General features: G+C 50.3%; 1 protein-coding gene across 5 annotated transcripts in view; it reads right to left on the bottom strand.

Annotated features, from left to right (window-relative positions):
* Positions 1-26,465, bottom strand: part of NCS1 (neuronal calcium sensor 1) — a 110,574-nt gene that overhangs the window by 40,902 nt on the left and 43,207 nt on the right. For 3 of the 5 annotated variants that reach the window (XM_005293344.4, XM_042854252.2, XM_024106077.3), the window contains one exon: positions 8,486-8,510. In XM_005293344.4, the coding sequence (XP_005293401.1) occupies positions 8,486-8,510 (25 nt within the window). Of the gene's footprint in view, positions 1-8,418; positions 8,511-26,465 lie in introns of all 5 variants that reach the window. The other 2 variants (XM_065572566.1, XM_024106078.3) reach the window with 1 other exon arrangement.

Here is a 26,465-nt window from a genome sequence, read left to right as displayed (position 1 = left end):
CTTGGACTTTCAGAAAGCCTTTGACAAGGTCTAACACCGAAGGCTCTGAAGCAAAGTAAGCAGTCATGGGATAGGAGAGAGGTCCTCTCATGGATCAGCAACTGGTTGAAAGATAGGAAACAAAGCGCAGGAACAAATGGTCAGTTTTCACAATGGAGAGAGGTAAATAGTGGGATCCCCCAAGAATCTGTACTGGGACCAGTCCTATTCAACATATTCATAAATGATCTGGAAAAAAGAGTAAACCGTGAGGTGGCAAAAATTGCAGACGATAAAAAATTACTCCAGATAGGTATGTCCAAAGCAGACTGCGAAGAGTTACAAATGGATCTCACAAAACTGGGTGACAAAATGGCAGATGAAATTCAATGTTGATAAGTGCAAAGTAATGCACATTGGAAAACATAGTCTTACAAAATGATGGGGTCTATATTAGCTCTTATCTCTCCAGAAAGAGATCTTGAGGTCATTGTGGATAATTCTCTGTAAACATCTGCTTAGTGTGCAGTGGCAGTCAAAAAAAGCAAACAGAATGTTAGGAACCATTAGGAAGGGGATAGATAGTAAGACAGAAAATATCGTAATCACACTATATAAATCCATGGCATGTCCACACCTTGAATGCAGAGTGCAGTTCTGGTCGCCCCATCTCTAAAAAGATATATTAGAATAGGAAAAGGTGCAGAGAAGGGCAACAAAAATGAATAGTGATATGGAACAGCTTCTGTATGAGGAGAAATGAAAGATTGAGACTGTTCAACCTGGAAAAAATGACCAAGGGGGATATGACAGAGAGCAATAAAATCATGACTGGTGTGGAGAAAGTGACTAGGGAAGTGTTATTTATCCCTTCACATAACACAAGAATCAGGGGTCACCCAATGAAATTAATAGGCAGCAGGTTCAAAACTAACATAAGGAAGTATTTCTTCATACAACGCAGAGTCAGCCTGTGGAACCTGTTGCCAAGGGCTGTGGTGAAGGCCAAAAGTATAACTGGGTTCAAAAAAGAATTAGATAAGTTCCTGGAGGATAGGTCCGTCAATGGCTATTAGCCAAGATGGTCAGGGATGCAACCCCATGCTCTGAGTGTCCCTAAATCTTTGACTGCCAGAAGTTGGGATTGTAAAATGGGAATGAGGGTCACTCACCTCCCGCAGGTTAACGTTTAGCACGGCACCTTAAACACATGGAGTGCGATACACCTGCAAAGTTACTTCAAAGCGGAACCCCCAAGCAACCTCTGCCTTCCTAACCACTCCTCTTTCATGGGCAAAGTAATCACTGATAGTATGGGGTACTCTATCAAACAGCTATTAAATCTTGTGCAATCAAGAATTAAACACCACATTCCATTCAGAGCATGAGCACAAGGCCCATCCTACCTTAAAGCCCAGCTGCTTTGGACACTGGTGTGACGTGTCAGTCCACATTCTTTATGAAAATATGCTTACGATATGAATATGACATACCTGAGATATACTGTATGCAAGATGGCTCACGTGAGATATCACTGGAAAGGTTATGATTTACTGAATGCGATTATCCAATGTGTATGCCTGTGTCATTTCTGTATCTGAACTTAGGAATATTGACTATGTATCTGCATTTCAACTCTGCTACTTTGTGATGCCCACTGCTAACACTACCTCCAAACACAGGGGCTTTAAACATCAAGCACCTAAAGCCAGGCCTAGGCACCTACGCTCTTGAGATACTGAACCCTACGGATTCTAGCGGGAGCTGCAAACGCACAGCACCTCCGAATGTCAGGTTCCTTTGGTTGAGGTGACTTGATTTGGGTGCCTGACTGTAAAGTACTCAAGGCCTGACTTTCCGAGGCAGTGAATGCCTGCATCTCCCCTAGGACGCCAGCACCCTCTAAACAAGACAGTCATTCTGCAAGACTTCCAGTGACAGCGGATCCAGTGCAGGTGATGTGCACGGGAGACTCTTTGACAGTGTTGCTTTATAGCTTTCTGACTTACTGAGTTCTCCCCGCGTCCTCCAAACCCTCCACTGACTGCCCCATTGAGTGCACAGACAGAAGCAGCCGCGAACAGCCAGATTCCTGCTGTTTAACTCCGACATGCTGCCTTTAAAGGCATCTGTTTGTTAAGAAGCTTTATAGCACTTTTCTACTCTGGAAAGTGCCTACGCAAAAATGACACCTACTTCCTCAGCAGATCCCTGCGTATGGGTTCACGGCTAGTTACTTCTGTGACAAAAATCAGTTTCGTGCTCCTTTTCTCTTTGAATAGCCCCGCAGAACTAACACAGCTACAGAACAGGGATCTGGATTCCAAATCTTTTCTCAAGCATCCTGAACAGGATTGCTAAGGAAGCCAAATTCTGCCCTCAGTTACTCTTGTGCAGGGCTGCAGAAGCTGGAAGGGAATGAGTCTGTAAAGGTATTGCGGGAGATGTAATCTGAAGCTGAAAGCATCATGCAGGTGTGAGGAATTGCTGGAGATTATGTATAAACTAGAAAGAACCCAGCTTGACTCTCAGATGCCAGGCTGAGTTTGAGAGGAGCCAACTTTTTATTGGTAAGGGATCTGATCCTGCCAGCCTCACTTCACATCCAGTGGTACCAATGAGCAGCCCCATTGGAGGTATTACCGAAAGCTGGTCAACATTTTCCGACTTTCAATTTGTCCCCAAAAGTTCAAATATCTACAAAAAAAACCCCCGGAGGATGAATTTTACACCAAAAATGGTCATGGAAAACTTTCCTGGTTTTTTGACCAGCTCTAGTCCTACCCGCTGTGAATAGGAATGGCAGAACCTGGGCCCCCAATGAGTACCTCTGTTCAGGAGCCATCAACGTAATGAACATAGATCTACATGGCAGAATCACACTAACTTCCTTTTTTCCAGCTCTTTCTTTTGTTGATTATTTTTGGGAGGAGACATTTCACCATGTTGCAGGGCAAGAAGAGTTCTCTCTCATAGAATCATAGAATATCAGGGTTGGAAGGGATCTCAGGAGGTCATCTAGTCCAACCCCCTGCTCAAAGCAGGACCAATCCCCAGACAGATTTTTACCCCAGTTCCCTAAATGGCCCCCTCAAGGATTGAACTCACAAGCCTGGGTTTAGCAGGCCAATGCTCAAACCTCTTGGCTAAGAGCACCCCGAATCTAAGGATGCGTCTCCACTGGGAACCTGACCCAGAACAGCTACTGCAGAACCAGCAATTCCCACAATGGTTATTTTGGAATAACTATAGCCCTTTATATTCGCCCTCTACCTCATTCTGGAAGAACTTCCCGGGTAGACAAGCTTTAACTAGTGCTCTCAGGAGCGGAATGGCCCAGTGTCAGATCAACAAGCTGAACCATTAGTCTACAAAGCATGAACTCCCGTTTATCGTCTCTCTCAATACACAAGAGCGCGTCACTAAAGATAACACACCATGCTGGAAACTGAAGTGCACTTTAATTGTGTTTCTCTGCTCTCCACTGAGATTACAAATGTTATTATTTACAGTCAGATATGGGGCACGCAGGGCTCCATAGATGTAATGGGCACACAATGGATAATCGCCTTGCTGAGAAACATCACATTGGGATGTATTTGGTTTAGTGTCCAGATGCCTTGTCCTTAATCTGCCCCATGCATGAAATGAAAATCCCACGATCCCAGTCCAAAGGAAATCTCAGAAAAGGAATTCTCCCCAGCTCTGGAAGCACAATGGGTTGCTGAATGCTACTGAGAACTGAATTATCATAATCCAATTTGGCTGGCGTGACACTGGAACAGAATTCTTCCTGCTATACATGGCGAAATATCTGTTGAGTTTTAAGCCACTCAGCAGAGTTTAAAAAAAGAAAAACAAGGCCTTTTCCACCAACATGCTTTCAGTGCACACACCGGGGCTGACTGCCACAGCTCCTGAGCGTTCTCAACTTCATTTCCTGCCCGTGGGAGCTGCGGGCACTCGGCACTTCTGAAAATTAGGTCTCATCATCTTTCCTCCCCCATCCTCAGCCCAGAATAATTGCCACAGTGGAAGGGCTGCACCAAGGTCCTGATCCTGTTACCCTCATCCAGAAGACGAGTCCCCCTTGATTTCAATGGGACTGCTTGCAAGAGTAAGGGCTGGAGGATTGAGGCCCACTCTCAAAGGAATATTCAAATGTTGCCCCCTGGGCTATGGTCATAATCCTTTCAAGCCAAATGCTGCAGTAAGGGTGCTGGTATCCTGCTAACCAGGAGATCTGGTTGCCCCATGCAAAGCACAACCTCTCATGGCATCTGTGCTCAGATACCAGGATGCTGAGGGGCCTTATAAAAACCAAGATCGTTTCCCAGGGGGGCACGTATCACCTTCATTAAAGAGACACACCACCACACTCACTCTCCAACTGAAGCTCCTGAACTTTGATTCTCATCCGCATTAGGCTTCATTTGCCATGACCACCGGCAAAATGAAGAGGGTGGGATATCCGCACGCTGCGCTGTCTTTAAGGGCTGGTCCACACTAACCCCCCAGTTCGAACTAAGATACGCAACTTCAGCTACATGAATAACGTAGCTGAAGTCGAAGTATCTTAGTTCAAACTACAAGGTACTTACCGCGGGTCCACACGCGGCAGGCAGGCTCCCCCGTCGACTCCGCGTACTCCTCTCGCGGAGCAGGAGTAGCGGTGTCGACGGCGAGCACTTCCGGGATCGATTTATCGCGTCTAGACAAGACGCGATAAATCGATCCCAGAAGATCGATTGCTTACCGCCGAACCCGGAGGTAAGTATAGACGTACCCTAAGAGGACAAGAAAAGCTCTTTTCCTTGCTGGACCAAATTCAGCATGCCGCACACACCAGTCAGGCTGCATCGTGTCATTTAGGTGGGTTTTCAAGATAGTCTGCCGATGAGCCAGCTGCCATAACCAACATGTTACAGGCATTTAAAGAAATGCCAAGGTAATGGGCCGGAGTCTATTCTGGCTCGCTCTGCTTTTACACCCATCTACACCGTCTCTGGCTTTGATGGGATGGTTTGTGATTGCTGCTGGAGAATCAGTGCCTGGAATTTATTCCATGCAGGAGCTAACCCATCAAAGCTAGAGAGGGTGCTAAGACAGGGCTTGGCAAGCTCCATTTTTCACTGATCACTTCGTTCCATTTCTTCCTTCTGCTGGAAGCAGATGGAATTGGATTTTTCACCTTTACCTAGAGCCAAGAGTGACGGGCTCTTGCACGTGATGCTAGTGGAGGTGGAAAGGCACAAGCATCGCCACACGCCACGTGCGCTGGAACACGATGTGCAGAACTAGCACAGCCAGCACGGGATTCATGGCTGGCGCTGCACCACAGGAGTGGTGTTAAGAAACGCTCGCTCTCCCTTCACATTTGTCACTGTCTCTCGCGCCCGGGCAGCCTCAGAAAGGTTTCGGCGCTTGTTCGAACGCAGAGGTGAGCGTGTAACAGCATCAATGTCAGCACTTGCTTTGGAGGCAAAGCTCATTTATCTGGAAAACTGCAGCAGAGAAAACCTGCAAACACGGGTTACAGCTTTTTTTATTTTAAGCCGCTCCATTATTTATGCCGCCCTCCAGGAGTTCTGAGGCTGCCTAACATGCAGCATTATCCAGCTATTAAGCCATGGAGTTTGCTCTTAGAAAGACTCTGCATCTCCCAGAGCCCCCAGATCTTCAGGGCTTTATGTCACAATGCATCGCATGCAACCTGACAGGGAGGGGAGGACCGGGTGGGTGGGCTCTGCAAACTGAGACCCCCTTCTGCTACCAACCCCGGCTAACGTTGCCATCGCATTTGGCTCTGCAGCGTAGCAAAAGTTCGTTCCGCTGGGCAGCCTGCCCCGTGGTGTCTGCCTGCTGTGGCCAGAGGTAGTCCAAAATGTGACTGCAGCTCGGTCAGACGTACCCACGCTAGCTTGAATCTAGCTACCGCCAATAAAAATGGCACTGTAGGTGCAGTGGCGTGGAGATCAGCGTAGGCTGTAGAAGACCCCCTGGAATCCAGTGTGATGCTGGCAAACCAGGTGCCAGCTTATGCCAAGGTACCCATGCCTCCCTTGGATGCTGACAAACACATAGCTGGAATTAGTCTGGCTCACCTGCGTGTTAGTATTGTTAAAACAGGTATTAGAGCTACAAAAATGTGCTTAAAGTTTAGGCTTTGCTGAATGCTTGTAAGTTGCTGCAGGCATTAATCTCACTTACAACATCTGTCTCCCATATTGTAAGGTAATATTGAAACGTTTGCATTGTCAGCCTCTGTAACTATGCATACCACCAGAGAGGAAAGAGACATGAATCCACATGAAGTACAAGTCTCCACCAGGAGGTGTTATCTCCTGCCCAACAAAGGAAGGCCCAGCAACACCAGATGAACTTTTGTGGAACGTCAGAGGACAAAAGACTCCCCGGCCCCGGGAAGAGAAGACATGCAAGTGACTTCTTCCCAACTGAATTAGCAACTGGAAGCAGAAGTGGGGAAGGAATAATAAACCCTAACAAGAGAAACTATCTTTTACGCTGCTTGGACTCTGAAGGGCAAGGGTTACTAAGCATAAACAGAAGCTCTCCAGTGCTTGGCCTGGGTTAGCCCTAAAGGACACGTAGAGCTCGCTTATCCTCATTTGTGCGTACGTATGTTTACTAGCCTTAGCCTTGTAAATAACTTTCATTTCCTTTTCCTAGTTAATAAACCTTTAGATAATTTGTTACAGGACTGGCTACAAATATTGTCTTTAGTGTGAGATCAAAGGTGCAATTGACCAGAGGTAAGTGAATGGTCCTTGGGACTGGGAGTAACCTGAATGTTGTTAAGTACCCGAGGGGTAGCCGTGTTAGTCTGAATCTGTAAAAAGCAACAGAGGGTCCTGTGGCACCTTTGAGACTTTGAGACCTTTGCATTTGAAGAAGTGAGGTTCTTACCCACGAAAGCTTACGCTCCAATACTTCTGTTAGTCTCAAAGGTGCCACAGGACCCTCTGTTGCTGAATGTTGTTGTGATTTTTGGTGTAAGGGACCATCTGTCACAAAGGCAAGCTTGCCTAGGTGACAAGATAGGCCGGAGTACCCAAGAGGACTGTCTGTGACTCCGTGGTTAGGCCGTTATAGGGCCTGAGGAGTTTACACTTGATGCTTGGTTGGTGAAATCTAAGTAGAGAACTCACAGCCAATTTGGGGTTTGTGCTCTGCTTCTTAACAGTCTGCCCTAAGGGTGGTGCTGAACCACTGCAGGTCAGCTTGAGTCCCAGGGACATATCTGCATTGCTGATGCCAGTGTCATCACATCTACGCAACTGGTTTTTATCAGTGCAGTGTCTTCCTGAGCTGCAAAAGCACTTTGGATTGCAGTGCAGCCGAACCTCAAGGGTGGTCCTGAGTCATGAAAACACTTCCTGCCCAGTGGATTTCAAAGGGCAGGTGAGGAACTAATACTCAGGGCTTGGTTACACTTGTGAGTTAGAGCACATTAAAGCAGCCCCGGGTGCCCTAGCTCACTCCCCGTCCACACTGGCAAGGTCCGTAGAGCGCTCTGACTCCAGGGCTAGAGCGCTCCTGGTACTCCACCTCGGCGAGAAGATTAACGCTTGGTGCGCCTTGGCTGAAACGCCCAGGCGTCAGTGTGAACAGGGTGTTGCATTACTGCGCTCTGATTGGCCTCCGGAAACATCCCATAATCCCCTTAAGTCAAGCGGCCACTCTTGTCATTGTTTTGGAATCGCTGCAGGAATGCGGATATGCCCTTTGAAAGCTCTGTTTCTGACAGCCGGCTGCTTATCTGCTCCGAGACAAAGCAACCATTACTGTGAAATGCTGTGTGTGTGAGAGAGAGAGGCGAGGGGGGAGGGTCTGCTGCTGTCTGAACTTACAAGACAGCATGCTGACATGCTCTCAGCTCCCCCAAAAACCCACTCTCTCTCCCCGCACATACACACAACACACTCCCTGTCACACTCCACCCCACCTCCATTTGAAAAGCACGTTGCAGCCACTTGCATGCTGGGATAGCTACCACAATGCAGTGCTCTCTGTGGCCGTTGCAAGAGCTGCTAATGTGGCCACGCCAGTGCGCTTGCAGCTGCCAGTGTGGACAGACTGCAGCGCTTTCCCTACTGCGCTCTCCGAAGGCTAGTTTAACTCAAAGCGCTCTACAGCTGCAAGTGTAGCCATGCCCTCAGTACAGAAGAACCAGGCAGCCAAATAGCTGCATGCAGAGCCTGGTGCCTGAACGAGGCAGAAATGGATTATGGGAAAGACTGTTGGGCACAGGAGCCACGCCCTGAAATGACTTGTGTATGAGTCTTTTGTCTCATGACGCCTGCCTTTGCCTCTCAGTTCAGCCAGCTTCCCGGACAATACCACTCTGAAAAGAAACGGAGGCAAACACGCATACGGTTACACAAGGTGCACACACTCAACGCAGCAGAGAGAACTGACTTGTCACTCGACGGCTGCATGCACCCGGGAGCTCGCAAGAATCAGAAACACGGGGCTGGGAACTCACCACTGCTGAACCTCCTTCTCTGTAACTGAAAGAGAAAAGAAGACAGACAAGGGTTAAGCCATTTGGAGTCTTTTCCTCTGAGTTTTTTCATTTTAAGCTGACTGGTTTCTATAGCACAGGGGACTTGATTGCAGTGCACAAGGACCTTCCTGGGGAGAAAATACCTGTTGCTAAACGGCTCTTGAACCTACTGCAGAAAGTCCTCACAAGAACCAATGGCTGGATGTTAACGCCAGACTTCAAATTCAATAAGGCACAAATTTTTAGCAGTGAAGGTGATTAACCACTGGAAAAAAATACTGGGGAAGTGGGGGGATTCTCCATCTCTTGTCTTCAAATCAAGACTGGAGGCTCTTCTGGAAGATGCTTTAGCTGACCAGAAGGTACCGGGCTCGAACCCGGGGTAACTGGATGGAAGTCAGTGGCCTGTGATATACAGGATGTCAGACTAGATGATCAAACGGTCCCTTCCAGCCTTAAAATCTTTGAATCTATGAGTATTTTTGCTACCTTTAAGGAAGCTTATTACATCATGTCAGTTAGCAAAACTTTCTGGGCCAGATACTCAGCTGATGCAAACCAGCAGTTCCACTGGTTTACGTTGTGCAGCACCGATTTATGCCAGCTGAGGCTCCGGCCCTATTTCTCCCCCTCTTGCAGCGTAAGATGAGGCTGATGTAGAGGAAGGCCACTAAACAATCAGGAATTTCTTTCCAATGCATCTTTTGCCATGACACGGTATGTTAAAAGTACCTGCTTCTTCTTCAACACATTAAACACATACACCCCCACAGACAGATAAATGGCCTCTCTCCCTGTTCAGCGCTACCCCATCTGCCAACATGCTGACTTTAAGAGCTGTCTGTTTGCGCCAGGTTCCTTCCTACCTGTTGTCTTAAATGCCGTTGTCACATTTCTTCCCTGCTGACTAGCTAAATCTTCAAAGAAAGTGCTCACTGATGGTTTCAAGATCTTTTGATGTCTTTGCTTGTCATACCTCTTTTTCTATTAATCTAAAGCTTCAGAACTGACTCCCTCTGGGTTTTTGATGAATAAGCTTCACGCAGCGCGTGTGAAGATTTCATTCCTTTTCTTGCTTTCCTCCCCCCAGTCCTATTTTTATTGCTTAATTGTCGTGCGGTCCTTTTTAGCTGTGCACAGCGTTCTGCAGTTCTCTCGCTGCAGGTAAATACACTTAAACGATACGGCTTCTCCCACAGCACAGGGGCGGAGAGGAAGGAGGGGCTTGTGGACAGAAGGGCTCTATTCCTGGCTCTTGTGTGACCCTAGACAAGTCCCTTAGCCAAGCTGTGCCTCTGCATTTGCCCATGTGAAACATGGAGTTAATACTTCCCTAACCAGACTGTTGCCTGGTCTTCACTGGGGGGGATCGATCTAAGATACGCAACTTCAGCTACGAGAATAGCGTAGCTGAAGTCAATGTACCTTAGATCGACTTAGAATCACTTACTTTGCGTCCTCGCGGCGCGGGATCGATGGCTGCCGTTCCCCCGTCGACTCCGCTTCCGCCTCTCGCCGTGGTGGAGTTCTGGAGTCGACGGCAGAGCGACCAGGGATCGATTTATCGCGTCCGATAAATCGATTCCCGATAGATCGATCACTACCCGCCGATCCGGCGGGTAGTGTAGACGTACCCTGCGTGAGGGCTAACGCACTAATGCTTGTAAAGTGCTTTGAGCTCCTTGACTAAAGAACAACATTATTTTGTATTGCGGCAACACCCAGAGGCCCCAGTCAGGGATCAAGGGTCATCATGTCAGGCTCTGTATGCTCTCGGAACAAGACAACACCTGCCCTTGCTGCAATTTATATAAAACATTAATGGGGTTTTTAGCATCAACCTTCAAATTCCAATCGGAACGACTCCCAGGCCACATTTCCCAGGCGTGGGATAGCTCTGAGGACTGGAAGTGATGTACAGAGCTGTGATGATTTGGAGGATCGGTCTGTAAAAGCCATGAATGCTGGTTGACATTATGAAATTGTTACTATAAAAACTGCTGTCTGGCTGAATGCTTCTGCGTAAATGTGGAACCCACCAGGGGCTGGCAAGGTCTGCATCACATCTTCCCCAGACCGGGGACAATGGAGAGTTGTCAACCTTAATGACTGTACTCTCACCAAACAATAGCTATGCTAAGGAGGGTGCCTGAGTTGGGAATAGTTTTCTCTGTCTTTCCTCAACAAGGGCCCTGGGTTTGGAGAGTGGAAAGTCACCAAGCAGAAGACAAACACCAAGGTGTCAATGCCAGCCTTTAAAACCCAAAGAGACTAGGTGGGTCGGGGGAAGACTCACAAAGACACACAGGAATTTCAGGCAGGAGAGGGGAAAGGACGGCTTGGCCCAGGTCAGCGGAGACAAGAAGATTCCATGTCTCAGAACCCAAGCCATGGAACAGAAAGACCTGGATGGATGACCCTCTCCCCTATCCAAAGAAGGCACTGGAGGGGTGAGGAAATTGAGGCAGAGAAATAGGTGTCGGGTTGATTATTTGTGTACAGATCTGTGTGTTTCTCGTGCTATTAAAGACAGAGCAGTGCTGGGTTTTAGCCCTGTGCAAAGTCTGTATGTGGTAAACTGTAACCAAACAGGCTCACACCTCTGGCTGGAGTTCAGGGACAGGGTGGGTTTAAGCTACGGGGGAACCTGAGGACCCGGGGCCTGGGCAGTGGCCACATGGGCTATGGTCTCGAGTGGGGGTGGCGCCCAGGCATTGTGCCTATTCTGACTCCGGAGACTTACAGCACGCAGGATCCAGCACCTGGATTCCCTGGCAACAGTCTGGGGAGTGGTCAAGAAGGCCTGGTCGAGCCCCTCTCCATGACAAGAACTTTCCCTTGTCGCCAGTTCAAGCCCGGCTGACGTCAGAACCTCTGCGTGGCTATTCAGTGCCTTAATGAGTTAACGGTCGCGCTCAGCCAGCATCCTTGCCAGCAATGAATGAAAGAGACTGAAAGGCTGAACTACCTAGTCAGTCCTAGCCCTGAGACACAATGGCAAAGCTGCGTGAGGGACGTTTATGCTGCTGCTGTCTAGGCTGTACCCGTTCGGCGGATAAATAGGGCATCTCTCTGCAACATGAAACGTTACACACGCTAAATTCATTCCAATGGGGGGCCTATTTACTTCCCCAGTACCTCACGCTAGCACAGAGATTTCCTGCAAAGCAGCTGCAGGAAAACTTTATTATTAACACATCCTGGGCATGCGTAACTTAATTATATTGACAAAGTTCTGCTTATTTCCTGTAGATTTGCTAAATATGGCCATTTAAACACAGAAACCTGGAGAGAAAATTAAGTTTAGCTGATATTAACTCTTAAAAAAAACAACACCCAGGGTTTGGCCACTTGAGAAAACTAACAGGAAGAAAAAAATATATTATTCAATTTCCCCCTAAACAAGACAGCCAGAAAGTGGAAGTTCACCAAAAGGGTGATTCTCAGGCACACAGACCCCCCACCAGCTCAGGCTTTACATAGACACATGAAGTTTTGACTGCAGGTGCAGCTGTATTGCTCGCCCTGAGGGCTCAAGAGTCCTGAGACCAGCTCCACAGAAATCATGAGATTGGCTAGAAACATTTTTTTAAGTGGAAGCTGAGACTCACAATCACGTGACTCCAGGAGCTGGGGGTTTAAGAAAAACACCCAGTAACATTAGAAATAAAGTGGCGAGAGTTGGCATCATAGATAGAGTAGGATCTAAGCTGTTTGGAGCTATTATTGATGGCCCGGGAGACAGCTCTCTAAATCTCAGAGGTGCCCATAGGTTTCTATCCCAAACCTGGAAAACACAATCATGCATACCAAGGTCTGTTTAGCAGGATTAAGCTGCATTTCACCTTTTGATATTCTCTCTTCTTTCACCATCCCCTATCTCCTGCAAGAATCCATTAAACCAGTGGTTCTCAACCAGGGGCCCGGGAGGGGCGGGGGGGGGAGAGCTGTGAACAGGTTTCAGGGGGTCTGCCAAGCAGGGCCAGTGTTAGACTTGCTGGGGCCCAGGGCAGAAAGCCGAAGCCCCTCCACATGGGGCTGAAGTCCAGGCCCCTGATCCCCGCCGTCCGAGGCTGAAGCTGAACTTAGCTTCGCGGGGGGCACCCGTCAATTGCCCTGTTTGCTACCTCCTAATGCCGGCTCTGGTTTTAAACCAGTTGTTGTGGCACAGGTGGGCCGTGGAGATTTATAGCATGTTGGGGGGGCCTCGGAAAGAAAAAGGTTGAGAACCCCTGCGTTAAACGGAATACGCAGATACAAGGCATCTAGGCCCAGGATCATCAGGCCAGAGCCATGACAGTGCACTCTGAGCTCTCCCCGCAGCCCTGCTCTCAGGAGCGGAGAGGATCCAACACGTGTGATTCTGCATTTTGCCAAGGAGAAGAAGGAACGTTTCCCTGCGTACTTAGCCTGGGATAATATTCTTTGGTTTTCTCGTAACAGATCTAGAGTTACATAAATTTGTGTCTTTAGGGGAAGGACCCAGTTACTCAGGTAAGCAACGTCATGTACCAGGTGGCTGAGGCACATTACTGGTGCCAGGACCTGTTTGCACGCTCACCCTCTCTTCTGCTGGTGATGCAGGGAGCCAAGGGATTGTGGCTAGTCCAAGGCACCAGCAGGGAGCCTGGTGCCAGGAGGCTGGCTGAAGAGGGAATAGCCTTGTTCATCATTGCCTCCACATCTCCCCTCTACATACTAATAACAACAACAACAAAAGCACTAGGTCTGAAACTGACTAGGATAATGAGGCAGAGTGGCTACATGTGGATATGTGAGCAGCTGATAAAAATAGAAACTCCAAGATGCATGAACAGATGCCAATTACCTTGAATGGCGAGACACCCAATAAAAGAAAGCAATTTTCCATCAGAAAGATTTATAATGTGCTTGGCAAGAAGCACAGGCTGGAGAAGGTAAGGGCTGGCATAAACACAACATCGGGGCGATGGAGACAGCACATACAAGACATGGCTCCAGCCAGATGCTGTTGGCGAGGGGGGTCCAGAAGCCCCTGTTACCAGCTGCCAAAGGAGAAGTGGGCCAGACCCCCCCTCTGGTATAAATCACACAGCTCCACTGGCTTCAGAAGAGTGACGCTGATTTCGGTGACTTTGCTTTGGTGCACAGAAGCCCAATTCAGGATTAGAGCTCCGTGCCGCTAGTCGCTGAACATGCACCCAGTGAAAAGATGCGCCCTGCCCCACAAGGCTTACAATCGTCGTGCTTGTCTTCACTGCAGCCTTAACTCGGGTTCTCACTCGAGCGTTGTTCCGAACCCAAATCCCAGCCACACCCACAAACCTTTTGCTCAAGCGTGGTGGTGCTTCACACCTGGCCTAGCAGGCCTGTCAGCGAGACAGGCTAACGCCCGGTGCTGCCAACATTCGAGCTGCTAACGTCCCCGCTCAGCAGCGTGGACGCAGGGTAAGCAACTTGGACGCCGCTCCTCCGTCTATGCTTTCCCACAATTCCCCCGGCCCACACTTCCTTGCCATTTACCGACTCCCTGCTTCTGCATGGGAAGTCACCTACCGGTCCTTATACACCGGCGAGGCCTTTAAATCCCAACCCTGCTGTGCTGCTACAGAAACAGAAATCTGGCATCCAGGAGATCGTCCTCTCAGCGGGCTGCCAGCTGGGAGAGCATGCCAAGCTGGAACCAGGTTACTAAGCGGCTGGGTGAAGACCACTTTCCCGCAGGTGAACAGACAAGTTCTCCCAGAATACGCTGCAAAAGAGTTCAGCTTAATGCAGCACCAAGAACCATACGATATGCCCCAGAAGTCCTAGCACGCCACACGAGCGCGCAGCACCAGTGTGGACTGCAGCCACTCCAGCATCGGCTTCGCAGTGTGGCGCTCTCACCCAGGCTAGGCAGTGGTCACACACAGGTGCCAATCACTGGGTGACATCCAGACCCGACTGAAGTTAATGGTAAAACTCCTACTGACTTCAATGGCGTCAGGATTTCACCCCACGCATCTTCAGAGATCAGATGCCCTGTGAGCCAGTTGAGGGGCATGGGCCGGAATGGAGGCTCCCAGAGCACAGGGCAATGTTTTCACTGAAGAAGGTTCTCTAGACTTGGAAGTCTGGCAGCCACTTGGGAAATTCAAATGCAGACGCTGGGGAGGGAATATTGGCACCTGGGCTGAGGAGTGGGAGCTCTGCTTCAGTAACACAGCAGGAGGGATATCAGCGCTGATTTCAGCAGCACTGTCTAGCAGGATGGTCAAGAAACAAGCATTGTAGAGGATAGAGAGGCCTGGGCTTAATGAAGCCAAAAATGACACATCAGTCAGAGAGAGAGAGGCCTCGTCTACATGGGAGAAATTGACCTGCATCGCTATTCTGGAATAACTCCCCTATGTGGACGCTATTCTGGACACACAGCGAGCTATTCCAGAATAGCTATGCTGGACAATTTCCCTGTGTAGACAACCTCTGCCCCTTGGATCTAGCTGTAAGGGTGGGATGAGTGGAGCTGTTGGGCTAAGAAGAGCTTCCAACCTTTGATATGTGGAGGTAACAAGTAAGCCAAAGTCGGCCCTGTTGTATACCCCAGTGAAGCACCCCACGCGCCCAATGCCCATTAGATTTAATGCTGCAGGGGCCCTGTGCCCCAGTTGCAGTTTCAGACACCTCTATCATTTCCTTTGCTGGTGCCGGCGGGCGCGGCGGGAGCTCAGCACCGCAGGAGTTCAGATCGCTTGTTTAGATGCCTTCATGTGGATTTAGGAACCTTAGTTTGAAAACATTGGCCTGATCCTCTCACGGAGAAGCATGCATCCCCAGTGCAACCCCAACTGGGACTCATCTGAAAGGACAGGTCTGAAAAGCAGCAGGAAGGCACCACTGTCATTTATTGGCAGGAAAGAGGTTAAAGGCGTTTAATGCTTCAAATGCTGCAGTGCGGGGTTAACTCAACAGGAAAGACGTTCCCCCAGTACATCCATCGCAAACAAGTACCTTCAGCAGCCTATTGAGAGGGGAATATGAGCCATTTTCTCCATCTATCCAGCTACTTATACGGCCTCCCTTACTGCCCTCCCTGAGTGGTTCACAGCCACTAATGACATCTCCCCTCTTCCTCCTAAGAGGGGCTGGGATTATATTCAGAGGATGAGGTAGGAATAAATAATAAAATAACCCCAACAAAAGGGGCCTTCTGTAATGGGGCCAGGGAGGGGTGGGCCAGGGAGCAGAGCACAGGATGGGGATGGGGGTAGGGGGTCAGCTCAGACTACCCATACTAATTGCTCTCTAGCCTCTCTCTCCAATTGCATTTCCTCTGAGGTTCTATTTCAGTCTCGGCATCAGTGTTTCAACTCCAGCAGGAAACAATTAAGAAACTTGTGCTTTTTTTAGTAAGGGAAAAATGCTGCTAAGGACACACTCCAGTTGGGTGGGCAGGGAGGAAGTGATGGAGCGGAATCCCTGCTCATCTGGGGCACGGCTCTCACTCTCGGATGCATGCAGCAGCCTCCCAAAACCCGCTGAGCACAGCCGGCGGGAGAGGCTCTCGTGAGTGTATGATGCTGACAGATCGGGTGCTCCGGGTGGTGACACTGTCAATCCTTACCTAGTGGGAATTATGCATCTAAATCTCCTATGTTCCGTAGGAACGGAGCCTCTAAATCCTCTAGGGATGGCTTTGAAAAATCTCGGCCTACAACATCAACTCTACTAGAAACCAGAGTGTGCCCTGCTATTATATGGTAAGTACAGACATGGTCCCTGCACTGGGGACCCATACGTTATGTAGATGGACAATACAAAACACACTGGGAGACCCAGAGAAAGCTTCTCCCTAAGAGCTTTTCTAACTGAAAAGGGTGATACGTTATGGCTTGCGGCTTCTTCTACCTCTGTGTTTGCTTGGGCCACATTCTGATCTCAGTTACAAGGACAAAAACCTAGAGGAATACCACTGGAAGTTAGTGGACTTGCTCCAGATCGCACCGGGTGTAAACAAATTCCTGGCCATCTGGGGTAAATGAGCTCCAGGACTCACTCCAGATTGCACACAGCTCCGGATCTAGTCACTGACATTCTCCTATTAGGCAGGGGGGGCTGAAATTCTGACCTGGAGTGGAATACTGTTGAGCCAGCCCATTCTGCCTTGTCCCCTGCAGCGCAGTCTCTCTGCTGCAAGTGAGGCATCCTGCGTAGGTGCTGCATACGCAGAGGTACCCTGTGCAGGACCCTAGGCTGGGGACAGCCTGTAACAGCAGGCTGCAAACCAAAGGGAGGAATGTGCCGCCTCTTTTAAGCAGCTAATTAACCTTTAGGAACCTGCGGACTTGAAGGTTTCCTCTGGGCTCTTGAGAGGGGAGAGGGAGGTTTAACAGGCTGAAGGAGAGGAGTGGCCTTTCCTCACTGGCCTCCTTCAAAACCCCATCCCTCTGTGATCCCATTGGAGGGGCCCGCGCAGCCTGGACTGGCTTTGAAATCGTTCCTTCTAAAGAACAGCGCTTTCGTGGGAGCATGTTCTGAAGGAAGACGAGTCTGGTGACCCACAGAGCAATGGGAGCTGTGCTCTAGGGCAGTGGCTCTCACCCTTCCAGACAACTGTACCCCTTTCAGGAGTCTGACATGTCTGGCGTACCCACAAGTTTCACATCACTTAAAACCTAATTGCTTACAAAATCAAACCTAAAAATACAAAAGTGTCACCGCCACACTACTACTGAAACCTTGCTGACTTTCTCATTGTTACCATATAATGATCAAATAACTCAATTGAAATATAAACATTGTGAGTACATTTCAGCGTATATAGAGCAGCATAAGCAAGTCACTGTCTGTAGGAAATTTGAGTTTGTACTGACTTCACTAGTGCTTTTTACGTAGCCTGTTGTAAAACCTGGCAAATATCTAGATGAATTGATGTGCCCCCTGGAAGACCTCTGCGTACCCCCAGGGGTACACGTACCCCTCATTGAGAACCACTGCTCTAGGGGGTGAGCCCGGAGCTCTCCCACTCCCATGGAGCTAGGTCTGAGCACTGAATAACATTTGGCCTTCTGTGTATTGCTAAGGGCTCCCCGCTTCCCCCATCTCTCTTTGCTCCTAGGAAGCTTTCTCAGACAAGAGCAGGCTCCCGGAGCACTGTCTGCACTGCTCCCCATTCGCCTCCCATGCCCCCTTCAACGCTAGGCAAAGATGAAAGGAAATGCAGCAAGTCGCCCTTGCCCAAAAGCACAGGCAGGGAAGCCCTAGTAACTATACCACGAAGCATCAGTCACGGCGAGTCAGGGCTCCGGGGAACACAGGTTCCGGTCCCCAGTGCTGAGCACCACGAAAAAGAGCTGGATCTCTGGTCACCACACCCAGGAAAGGGAGCCTAATGCACTTCCCTGCAATGCCGCCTGAGGTCACCCAGTGAGTCAGTGGCAAAGCAGAGGACAGAACCCAGGAGTACTGATGACGTTAACACACTTTGCAGGAGGGAGCTGGGTTGCAGCTCTGCGTGGTTAAGGATGAAATCCTGACTCCACTGGGGCCAGTGGGAAAACTCTCATCAGTGCAGGAGACAGAGCTTGAGGGCCTGTTTCAACTGGGGAACAAATTCCCACCGGGAAAAAGGACCATCACAACCACCTCCACACCATCCATGCCAACTGCCAGATGCCCCTCTACCCGACTTCTCCAGCACACACAGGGCAGCATGGACGTTTAAAAACAAAACCCTACCAAAACAAAACACTCCACTGCACATACAAGTCTCCCCCTGGGGTGAGGATGAGAGCGAGCAAGCCAGAAGTGACAGATGTTAGGCACTTAATCCACATCTGGAAAATACAACAGTGATGAAGGCAGGAGAAGAACCTATATGGAATACAACAGAGGATTTCACCCCCTATGGTTAAGACCCCTCCATGAGGAAGTAGGGAGAGTTCCAGACCTGGTCTATGCACTGACTTGCACCAGTTTAACTAATGGGGTGATTTTATACTGTTTCAGTTAAACAGGAGCAACTGGGTATGTGCACACTATTTCCACCTGGCTTGTGTCATTTAACCAGCCTTGTGCCAGTAAATTTACAGAAACAAGCTCAACTGATAAAACCAGTTTAAAACCGATACAAGGTCCACACACACAAAAGCTGCACCACTTTAACTAAGGCTGGGTCTACACTACCCGCCTAAATCGGCGGGTAGAAATCGATCTCTCGGGGATCGATTTATCGCGTCCCATTGGGACGCGACAAATCGATCCCCGAATCGACGCTCTTACTCCACCAGCAGAGGTGGGAGTAAGCGTCGTCGACAGGAAGCCGCAGAGGTCGATTTTGCCGCCGTCCCTACAGCGGGGTAAGTCGGCTGCGATACGTCGAATTCAGCTACGCTATTCGCATAGCTGAATTTGCGTATCTTAAATCGACCCCCCCTGTAGTGTAGATGTAGCCTAAGTCAATTGCAACTTTTGTGTGTAGACAAAGCCTTAAGAGAAATCAGTGACAGAGTCAGAAATGTGAGCCCAGGCCTGGTAAATTACAGGGCATGGCCAGAAGAGACAGCTCCTCCCCGCAGTTTATCTGAACAACTGGAGACAGCGCAAATCTGGGTGTATAATCTTAAACCTCTCCCTCTGAGCAGCACTGAGAGATGTCGCTGGCTGTGCTCTCCTACTGCAAAACAGCTTCATTTCCACTCGGCTTCACCCCCGAACCCAAGCAGGAGAACAGACAGGATAAAGGAAGTCGACCCATGGATTGTGGGATACTTTTGACGGACTCCCAGGACCCGAGTCGGGGGGGGGGGCTGCATCTACACTGCAAAACAATTGGCTTGTACTCTAGGTCCTTGACTTGGGTTTGAACCCTCCATATCTGCAGCGAACTAGGACCCCAGGTCTGAGTTTGAGAGATTCCTGTGTAGACAGAAGGAGGGGGCGGTTGGGCTCAAGCCTGAGTCTGAGCCCCAGCTTCCACTGCAGTGTAGACATACCCTAGGAGACCTTCCAATTCCAACCAGAGCTCCGCAGACCCTGAGGCTGAATCCTTCATACACTGTAACAGTGGGGAAGTGAATGGGTTAAACTCAATGAGCCGCAAGACCATTGCCCCTGGGGGCGACTCCATTAATCCCAGTGAACCCACTGGTCTTGAGCCAGCCAGTCATGAAGTTCAGGACCTTGCCGTGCCGCTGAGTCCCCGCATCGCACAGGGAACGTCAGAGGCACAGCACACGTGCCTGCAAATTCAGGTACGGCAAGAAACTGGAGGCTGCTTCGCCTTTGTCGGGTGAAAGCAAGCCCCGCACCCCGCTCGCCGCCTGTAAGGAAGGTGCGATGGAAGGCTGTTGTCTGCCCGAACACAACTGCAGAGCAGCTGACGTCTGCCCCTGCGTCCTGCCCCGGGAGCATTTCTGTGGCTGGCTGGCGCATTCTGTTGGCACGTGCGTGCCTTGCCACACCCGCTGCGTGATTACCGACACAGCACTGGCGGCGTTAGAACACAGAGAATTTCCACTGCACCTTCAGCATGAATGAACTGAACCTTACACAACACAGGGGGAAGCATCATCCCCATTTTACAGATGGAATCCTCAGCACAGCCGAGGGACTCTCCTGCAGTGACCCCACCCAGCAGCGGCAGGGCCGGGGACTGAACGCAGAACTCCTGGCTCTTAGTCCTCTGCTGCAACCGCAAGGACACGCGCGTCCTCTCCCTTGCCCCTCACGTACACAATAAATCAGAAGACGACAGCCTCCCCTCCGGCTTCATGGGGACTGTCCCTCTCTCCTGCAGATGAGAAACTGCCCCAAACGTGAAGCAGATCCTGGGATGCGTCACAATACGAAACAGAGCCCCCTAACGTGTGCGTGCAAGCTTGTGTACGCACATGTGAGGGTGAGGACGTGCATGGCGGATGGGGCATACTCTTGACGAGGGAGGAGCAGGGTGTGCAGGCCGGGGGAGGATCTTGGCTCTGACTTCTGCCACTATGAAAAGTGCTGCTTTGCGCCACTTGCCCTCACAGAGCGCTAGCAAAACAGATTCATAGCACAGCTCCCCTGCCCAGCCCCTTTCTTTTATTGTTCTTACGATTAATAGGAGCAGCCATCGGAGAAGCCCAGTGTGTACAATCAGGAACAGAGGCATTAGCCTGGTGCATCTGCAATCACTGCACAGTTAGGAAAGGATGCCGCAGCAGCCAGAATAACCTCTTCCATTTTCCTTTTTCCTCAGCATCTTCAGACATTAGCCCAAATTGTGCAAACTCCTGACAGCCCATGCCCAGCTTGGTTTGTGACCCAGCCTCCTGGCCAATGAATCCTTTAGAATCCCACTGTAACGCCACAACAGGTGGCTTGGGGCAGGCTGTTTGACCCCCCGGCATTTTGCAGGATGATTCTCTAATAGTAGTGATCAAACCTTTTCCTGAAGGTTTGTAGTGACAGCGCCTTGACTGCCTGGCCTGAAATTGACAATGGTCTCCAGAGGCAGGATTTGTTAATATGCAGCCTGGAGCAATGCCAAACAAGGCACAGCTTGATGGAGAGACCAGTAACAGTTTCATGGGCCGGTCTCTGGTGAGCCACCCGGGACAGAAAGAAATGCTGTCTATCGCGCAGCAGGAGGAGAGCTGGGAATCCCAGGGGGGACACAGTGCTTCCGGCACAGTTGCAAGGTATTGAACCTTTGCATTGTGTTATTCTAATCGTCACCTTGATATTTTCTCTCCCACTTCAAAAGAAGATCTCCACAATAATAAATGCACTTCCACATAATGGTTTTCATCGGTACCTCCAAACACGCTGTACAAAGGTGGGGAAAGAATTATTAGCCCCATGAGCCTTCCAGTTCTACACTTCCACGATTTTCCAGATATAGGGAAATTAAAGAAGAGGAAGATTAAGTAGCTTGCTTAAAATCACAGAGGGGCTCCCTCGCAGAGCTGGGAACACCACCCAGATCCCCTGACTCCCAATCCTGTAACCACCCACCACCCAAGGCTATCCCCTGCCATTTCAAGCACCCACCTAACAGCCACCAGAGGGTAACAGCTTTCAGAACGCACCTACCTGAGCTACAGCTGAACCGGTGACTTACAGGCATGAGCCTGCAGTCTATTAGTGGCCCACCAACCCACCTCTACATGTAATTTGTGAAATAGGCGCTAGAGAGGTAGGTAGGTAGATGGGTGAGCAGGTGACCTGGTCTCCTTTCAATGCTTCTCTGCTCCCCGCTTTTGGGGCAATTGGGAATGGAGGTGACACAGAACCTCTTGGGGACATTCATCAGAGCAGAGATGCTCCCTCACTTCCACACTGCTATATTACCACGCACCAGCTGTGTGGGTGGGCAGGCCCCGGCTCCTAATTCTGAGCACAATGAAAAGGTGACCAATGGCCCTCTGGGCAATACAGCAGAGGGCTGGACCACCTGATCCCGTGTACACCCAGAGTGAGAGGGCACACACAGTGCAGAAGAACTGCTTTCAGTAAAGGGAAACGCACATTGCGTTCCTTGTTAATCTCATCGTCGTTTAACACTCTCTCTTATAACAAGCCTTCCCCTAACCAGCAAGTCCTTCCCCCTTGGCAGAAAGCACCAACTGCACCCCCCGCCAGGTGACACATCACATTTTGAGCCTGAGTCTCTAATTACAGAAGAGGAGATGACTGTTAAGCCAATCACTGGCTAACCTGGAGGGGGTTAAAGCGGGCAGGCATTGACTTCAGCTCCTTGTCGACCTTAATTTCCCCAGTCAGCTTGCTTTCGGGTTGTCTCATCATTCCCACTTCTGCCCTCAAGCAGCTGGTGCTAACCAGGGCAGTAAGGACAAGATAACACCAGGAGCATCTTGTAAACCCAGCTTCTGCAGAGCGCTTCCCTAGAGCAAGATGCCATTAACCCTCCCACCTCCTTCTCCGCTCACAGATCGAGCTCTGAGAAGGAAACTCCTGCAGCACCTGCACCTGTTTCCCTGCTGCAGGATAAACTCTCTGCTAAGATTTATATGGCCACAGCCTGTAAGTGACTGAATGTACCTGCAATTACAGATTCTGATACAGATTAATGTATCTGAGCTACCTTTTTCCAGCCCCCAGAACCTGGTCAATTTTGTGCTACTCTGACTCACACTGATAAGTGATGTTAATAAATGACCCTGCCGCAGCAGAAGCTGCAGCTAGCAAACCTGTAAACCTCTGAGAAAATATCGGCTCTCGGCCCCAGGATGTGGCTGACAATGCTGGAAAGATACTCCGGGAGTGGGGGGGAGGATTGGGGAAGGGGGAAGCACCGTAAAGGGCTGCTATGCCCTTGGGGGAAATGGAGACAACTGTCACCCACCAAGCCCCTGGAACCCCAGGTTCTCTTCTTTCACTCCCTCCCTATGCCGATCGGCCATTACTCAGCACATTCCAACCTGCTTCTATGTCCTGGCAGTTTTCAGAGGCATGCAGTTCCTGTAAGCTTAGCCGGCATTTGTTGCTGTGCTTATTTTCCCCTCCCTCCCCAAAAATCAGTGATCAGCAGATCCTCAGCTGAGGTGTAAACGGCCGTAGCTCCACTGATTGACCCCAGCCGGGGAGCTGACCCTGAGCGGCTAGGGACAACGGATGGACTCAGACCAGAGAATAAGACCCAAATCCTCCTATCCGTATTAGAACCCACAGATCTGAATCAGCCACTATGGGGGATTGGATCGCAACGTGCAAGGGACCCCATTTCTTCAGCGAATGCAGCTCAAGATGGCGGATGTCTCCCGGGATCTGCTGATCTAACACGATTTCCATTTCAGGGGCAGGACCTCGGCTCATGTCAACCACTCAGCAGACTCTAGGGGCCTCATATCCGCACCAGAGCCCTGATCTGGCCTAACATTAACCAGGATCTGAAGCCTCCCTCCTGAGCCCAGCTCCACGTGGTCCCACATGTTCTGTATAGCACTGGGGGCAGTACACGTGCCAAGGCTCCAGGCTTTCATTCAGGGTGGGAAGACTAGTAAAGGTATTAGACCACCTAAAAGGAAACTACCCTTCCCTAGTTCTATTTAGACTTCCTTGGTCTCTCTCCCCAGCTCTATTCTTGTTAACCAATAGACAGACTCTGCCTCAGTTACACCCATGTGAATCCAGAGTGCCTCCACTGAAGGTTATGGAGTTACACCAGTGGAAATCCAGAGTGACTCCGGTTTTAGTTTTCCTGGTACTGCTTCATGTCTGGTCAATGGCTCAAATTCATCCCTGCTGTAACAAAGACTATGAAGTTACAGCAGGAATTAAACCTGCCCTGAAATTTCTTACCTACTACTGTCAGAGTTCTTGCTCATGTGACATTGTACACAACTGCCAGCTAGATCCTCTGCTGGTTTAAACTGGCTTCAATGGTGTGGTGCCGCTGGACACTAGCTAAGGGTCTGACCCAAAGGTTCCAGATCAGTGTGTCCAACCCAATCCTTAATTTGTGCCAGGGCTTGCCAGGGCTGAGCCCCGGCACCTCTGGGCTTGGCAGTTCCTAACCCGGCGCCTCTGGGCTTGGCAGTTCCTAGCCCCGGCGCCTCTGGGCTTGGCAGTTCCTAACCCCGGCGCCTCTGGGCTTGGCAGTTCAGAGTCCCGGCACCTCTGGTCCTGGCAGTTCAGAGTCCTGGCATCTCTGGGCCTGGCAGTTCAGAGCCCTGGTGCCTCTGGGCCGGGCAGTTCCTATCCCCGGCACCTCTGGAATTGCTGCATCAGTTATGAATGTAAAAAAATTGCTTGAGCCCCAGCACCTCTTCCATTACAAATTAAGCCCTGGTCCAATCTAACGAGGTTCTTGTTTTCTCTCTCACTGGTACCACTGTGCACACACATTCCTCTCTCTCAACCTGAGAACTGTTGCTGTGCACCGTAAAACAGCTGTCTTGTGCGGCCCCCCAGGGATGCACATTCTAGGAGTGGATGTCGCGATCCCTATAAAGAGCCAGCATATCAGCTTGTTACGTGTGCAGAGCACCCTGGGAACCGTTGGGAGGAAAAGCACTGAGTAAATGTAAGATTATGCTTCATTATTAGCCCTATAGGCATCACTGAGCCGAAGCCCCATGCTATGCTCTGAAGACGTTGTCCTATATCTATAATACAGCAGGCAGTCTAGTGGCCTCTGTGTCTTTGTTTTCTCTTACTCTTCTCAAAATAACACCAGGGCAGCAGGGAAAGGATGACTCAGACTTGGGCAATAAGACATAGACATGTTGACCTGTAGGTTAGAGGTTTGAATCCAACCCAGATTGGGAGCCATCTGATGGTCCTTTAGTAGCTTGTGTCAAACGGGGGGGCTACAGCGGACAAGTGTCCACAGCACAAAACCCCACTAATGGACAGAAGGAGCCGAGAGGCCAGTGGCAGAGGGCAGTGGAGCCAGATAGAACTGGTCCCTCCAAGGAGGAGAGATGTCAGCAGAGCATCACTGAGGAGGCTCTGGAGATAAACAAAGGGGTTTGGTTTCCAGGGCTTTTCATCCAGCACCTTCCATGAGCAACAGATTCACAGAAGTGTTTAAAGAATCGCAGACTAGATCTCTCGCCAGCTGGTGTGGCGGGGGAGGGGGTCACAGGAAGTAGAAGGCAAATATAATATCTGGATTTCTGGAAACGTAAAAAAAAAAAATCTGGACTGCATTTCCCTCTGAGCAGCAGCCTCAGTCATTTCTGATAAAGCCTGCAGCGTGCCTGCAATTTACCGGATCTCATCAGCTGTGGCTGGTCCCGTCACTTCCCATCAGCTCCGCTTCCAGGAAGAGCTGAAGTGAAGTGTCGGTTAAGGATGTCCCAGCTAAGGGGAACAAGGACTCCGGCGTTGGGTTCCAAAGCGATGACTGGCCCCAGCTCCAGCTCATGAGTCATACACTCTGTCTGCAGTGCAGCCTGCGGGTCGAATGCTCCGTCTCTGCTCTCGCAGGGCCACTGGGACGCTCCAGCTTCACAGCTCTGCACAGCTTCCCAAAGCCAGCGCTACATGTGCTGGTTGTAGCACCGAGGGTTTTGCACGCAGTCCCCTTTATTCTTCGCCAGCCTTGCCCCAAGCAGGGTTGTTAGCAGCTGTCAGCCACTAAGCTGTTTCTTCTGCTCTGCAGGCTGCATCCTGGGCATGGGAAGCCTTGGACTCTCACCCCCTCCTGCCCAACTCACAGGAGCCCATTGAGCATGTGACTCAATCGGGGCCCTGAAATCAACATCGCTGCCAAGCTCAGTCCAGAAACAAAGAGCAGAGCTAGCGTCCCCGAGCCGGAGTGTGAGCCTGCCAGGTAGGGTGGACAGAAGCAGTAGGTCTGCATCTGAGCCTCGCCAGGGTCAAGCAGAGCCAGGGTCCCCCCTGCAGAGTTCAGTTGCTGTTGAGTGTCGACAGTTCTCTTGGGGCGTAACTAGAGAGAAGAAGACACTGCTTGTGCCCGGATGCAGCACAGGTAAGACAGGGAATGCAGGGGGCTGTGTGGAAGCCAGGTGGAGGATGAAAAGGGATCTGTGTGCCGGAGCAGGCGCAGGACAAACACAGCTAGTGTCGCGGCGTGGGGAGGTTAGGGTGGAACCCGGCCACTGCCCGAGGATTATCATTGCTCTGCACAGAAAGCAGCAGAAATTATACAGGAAAAATCATGGCTCCCTGCTCCCTTTCCATCTCTCTTCCTAGCCCACGGGCACAGCGACACCTCTCTCCATCTGACAGAGAGCACTCAACCCTTCCAGCCACTTCCCCCAGCCTCCCTTCCCATCACAAGTGGCACAGCCACAGCCACGGTCACAACATGAATCCTAGCTCTGAACCTCAAGCGCAGGGCAAGAGCAAATCTCGAGGGTGTCCCAGAGCAGAGCTGCTGCCCCAGCCTGCCGAGGAGAAATCCCAGGTCACTCTGCATCAGTAACTACCATCCTGGTGAACCAGACGGAGAGGGCGAGGGGGCCATCTCCGAGCTGGCCTCCATCCAGTCCCTCGTTCCCCTCAGGGGCTTGTATCATCTATTTTT

The sequence above is a fragment of the Chrysemys picta genome, chromosome 18 (assembly GCF_011386835.1).
Source record: "Chrysemys picta bellii isolate R12L10 chromosome 18, ASM1138683v2, whole genome shotgun sequence".
NCBI classification, from domain to species: Eukaryota; Metazoa; Chordata; order Testudines; family Emydidae; genus Chrysemys; species Chrysemys picta.
This window is presented reverse-complemented; position numbering and strand designations above follow the sequence as displayed.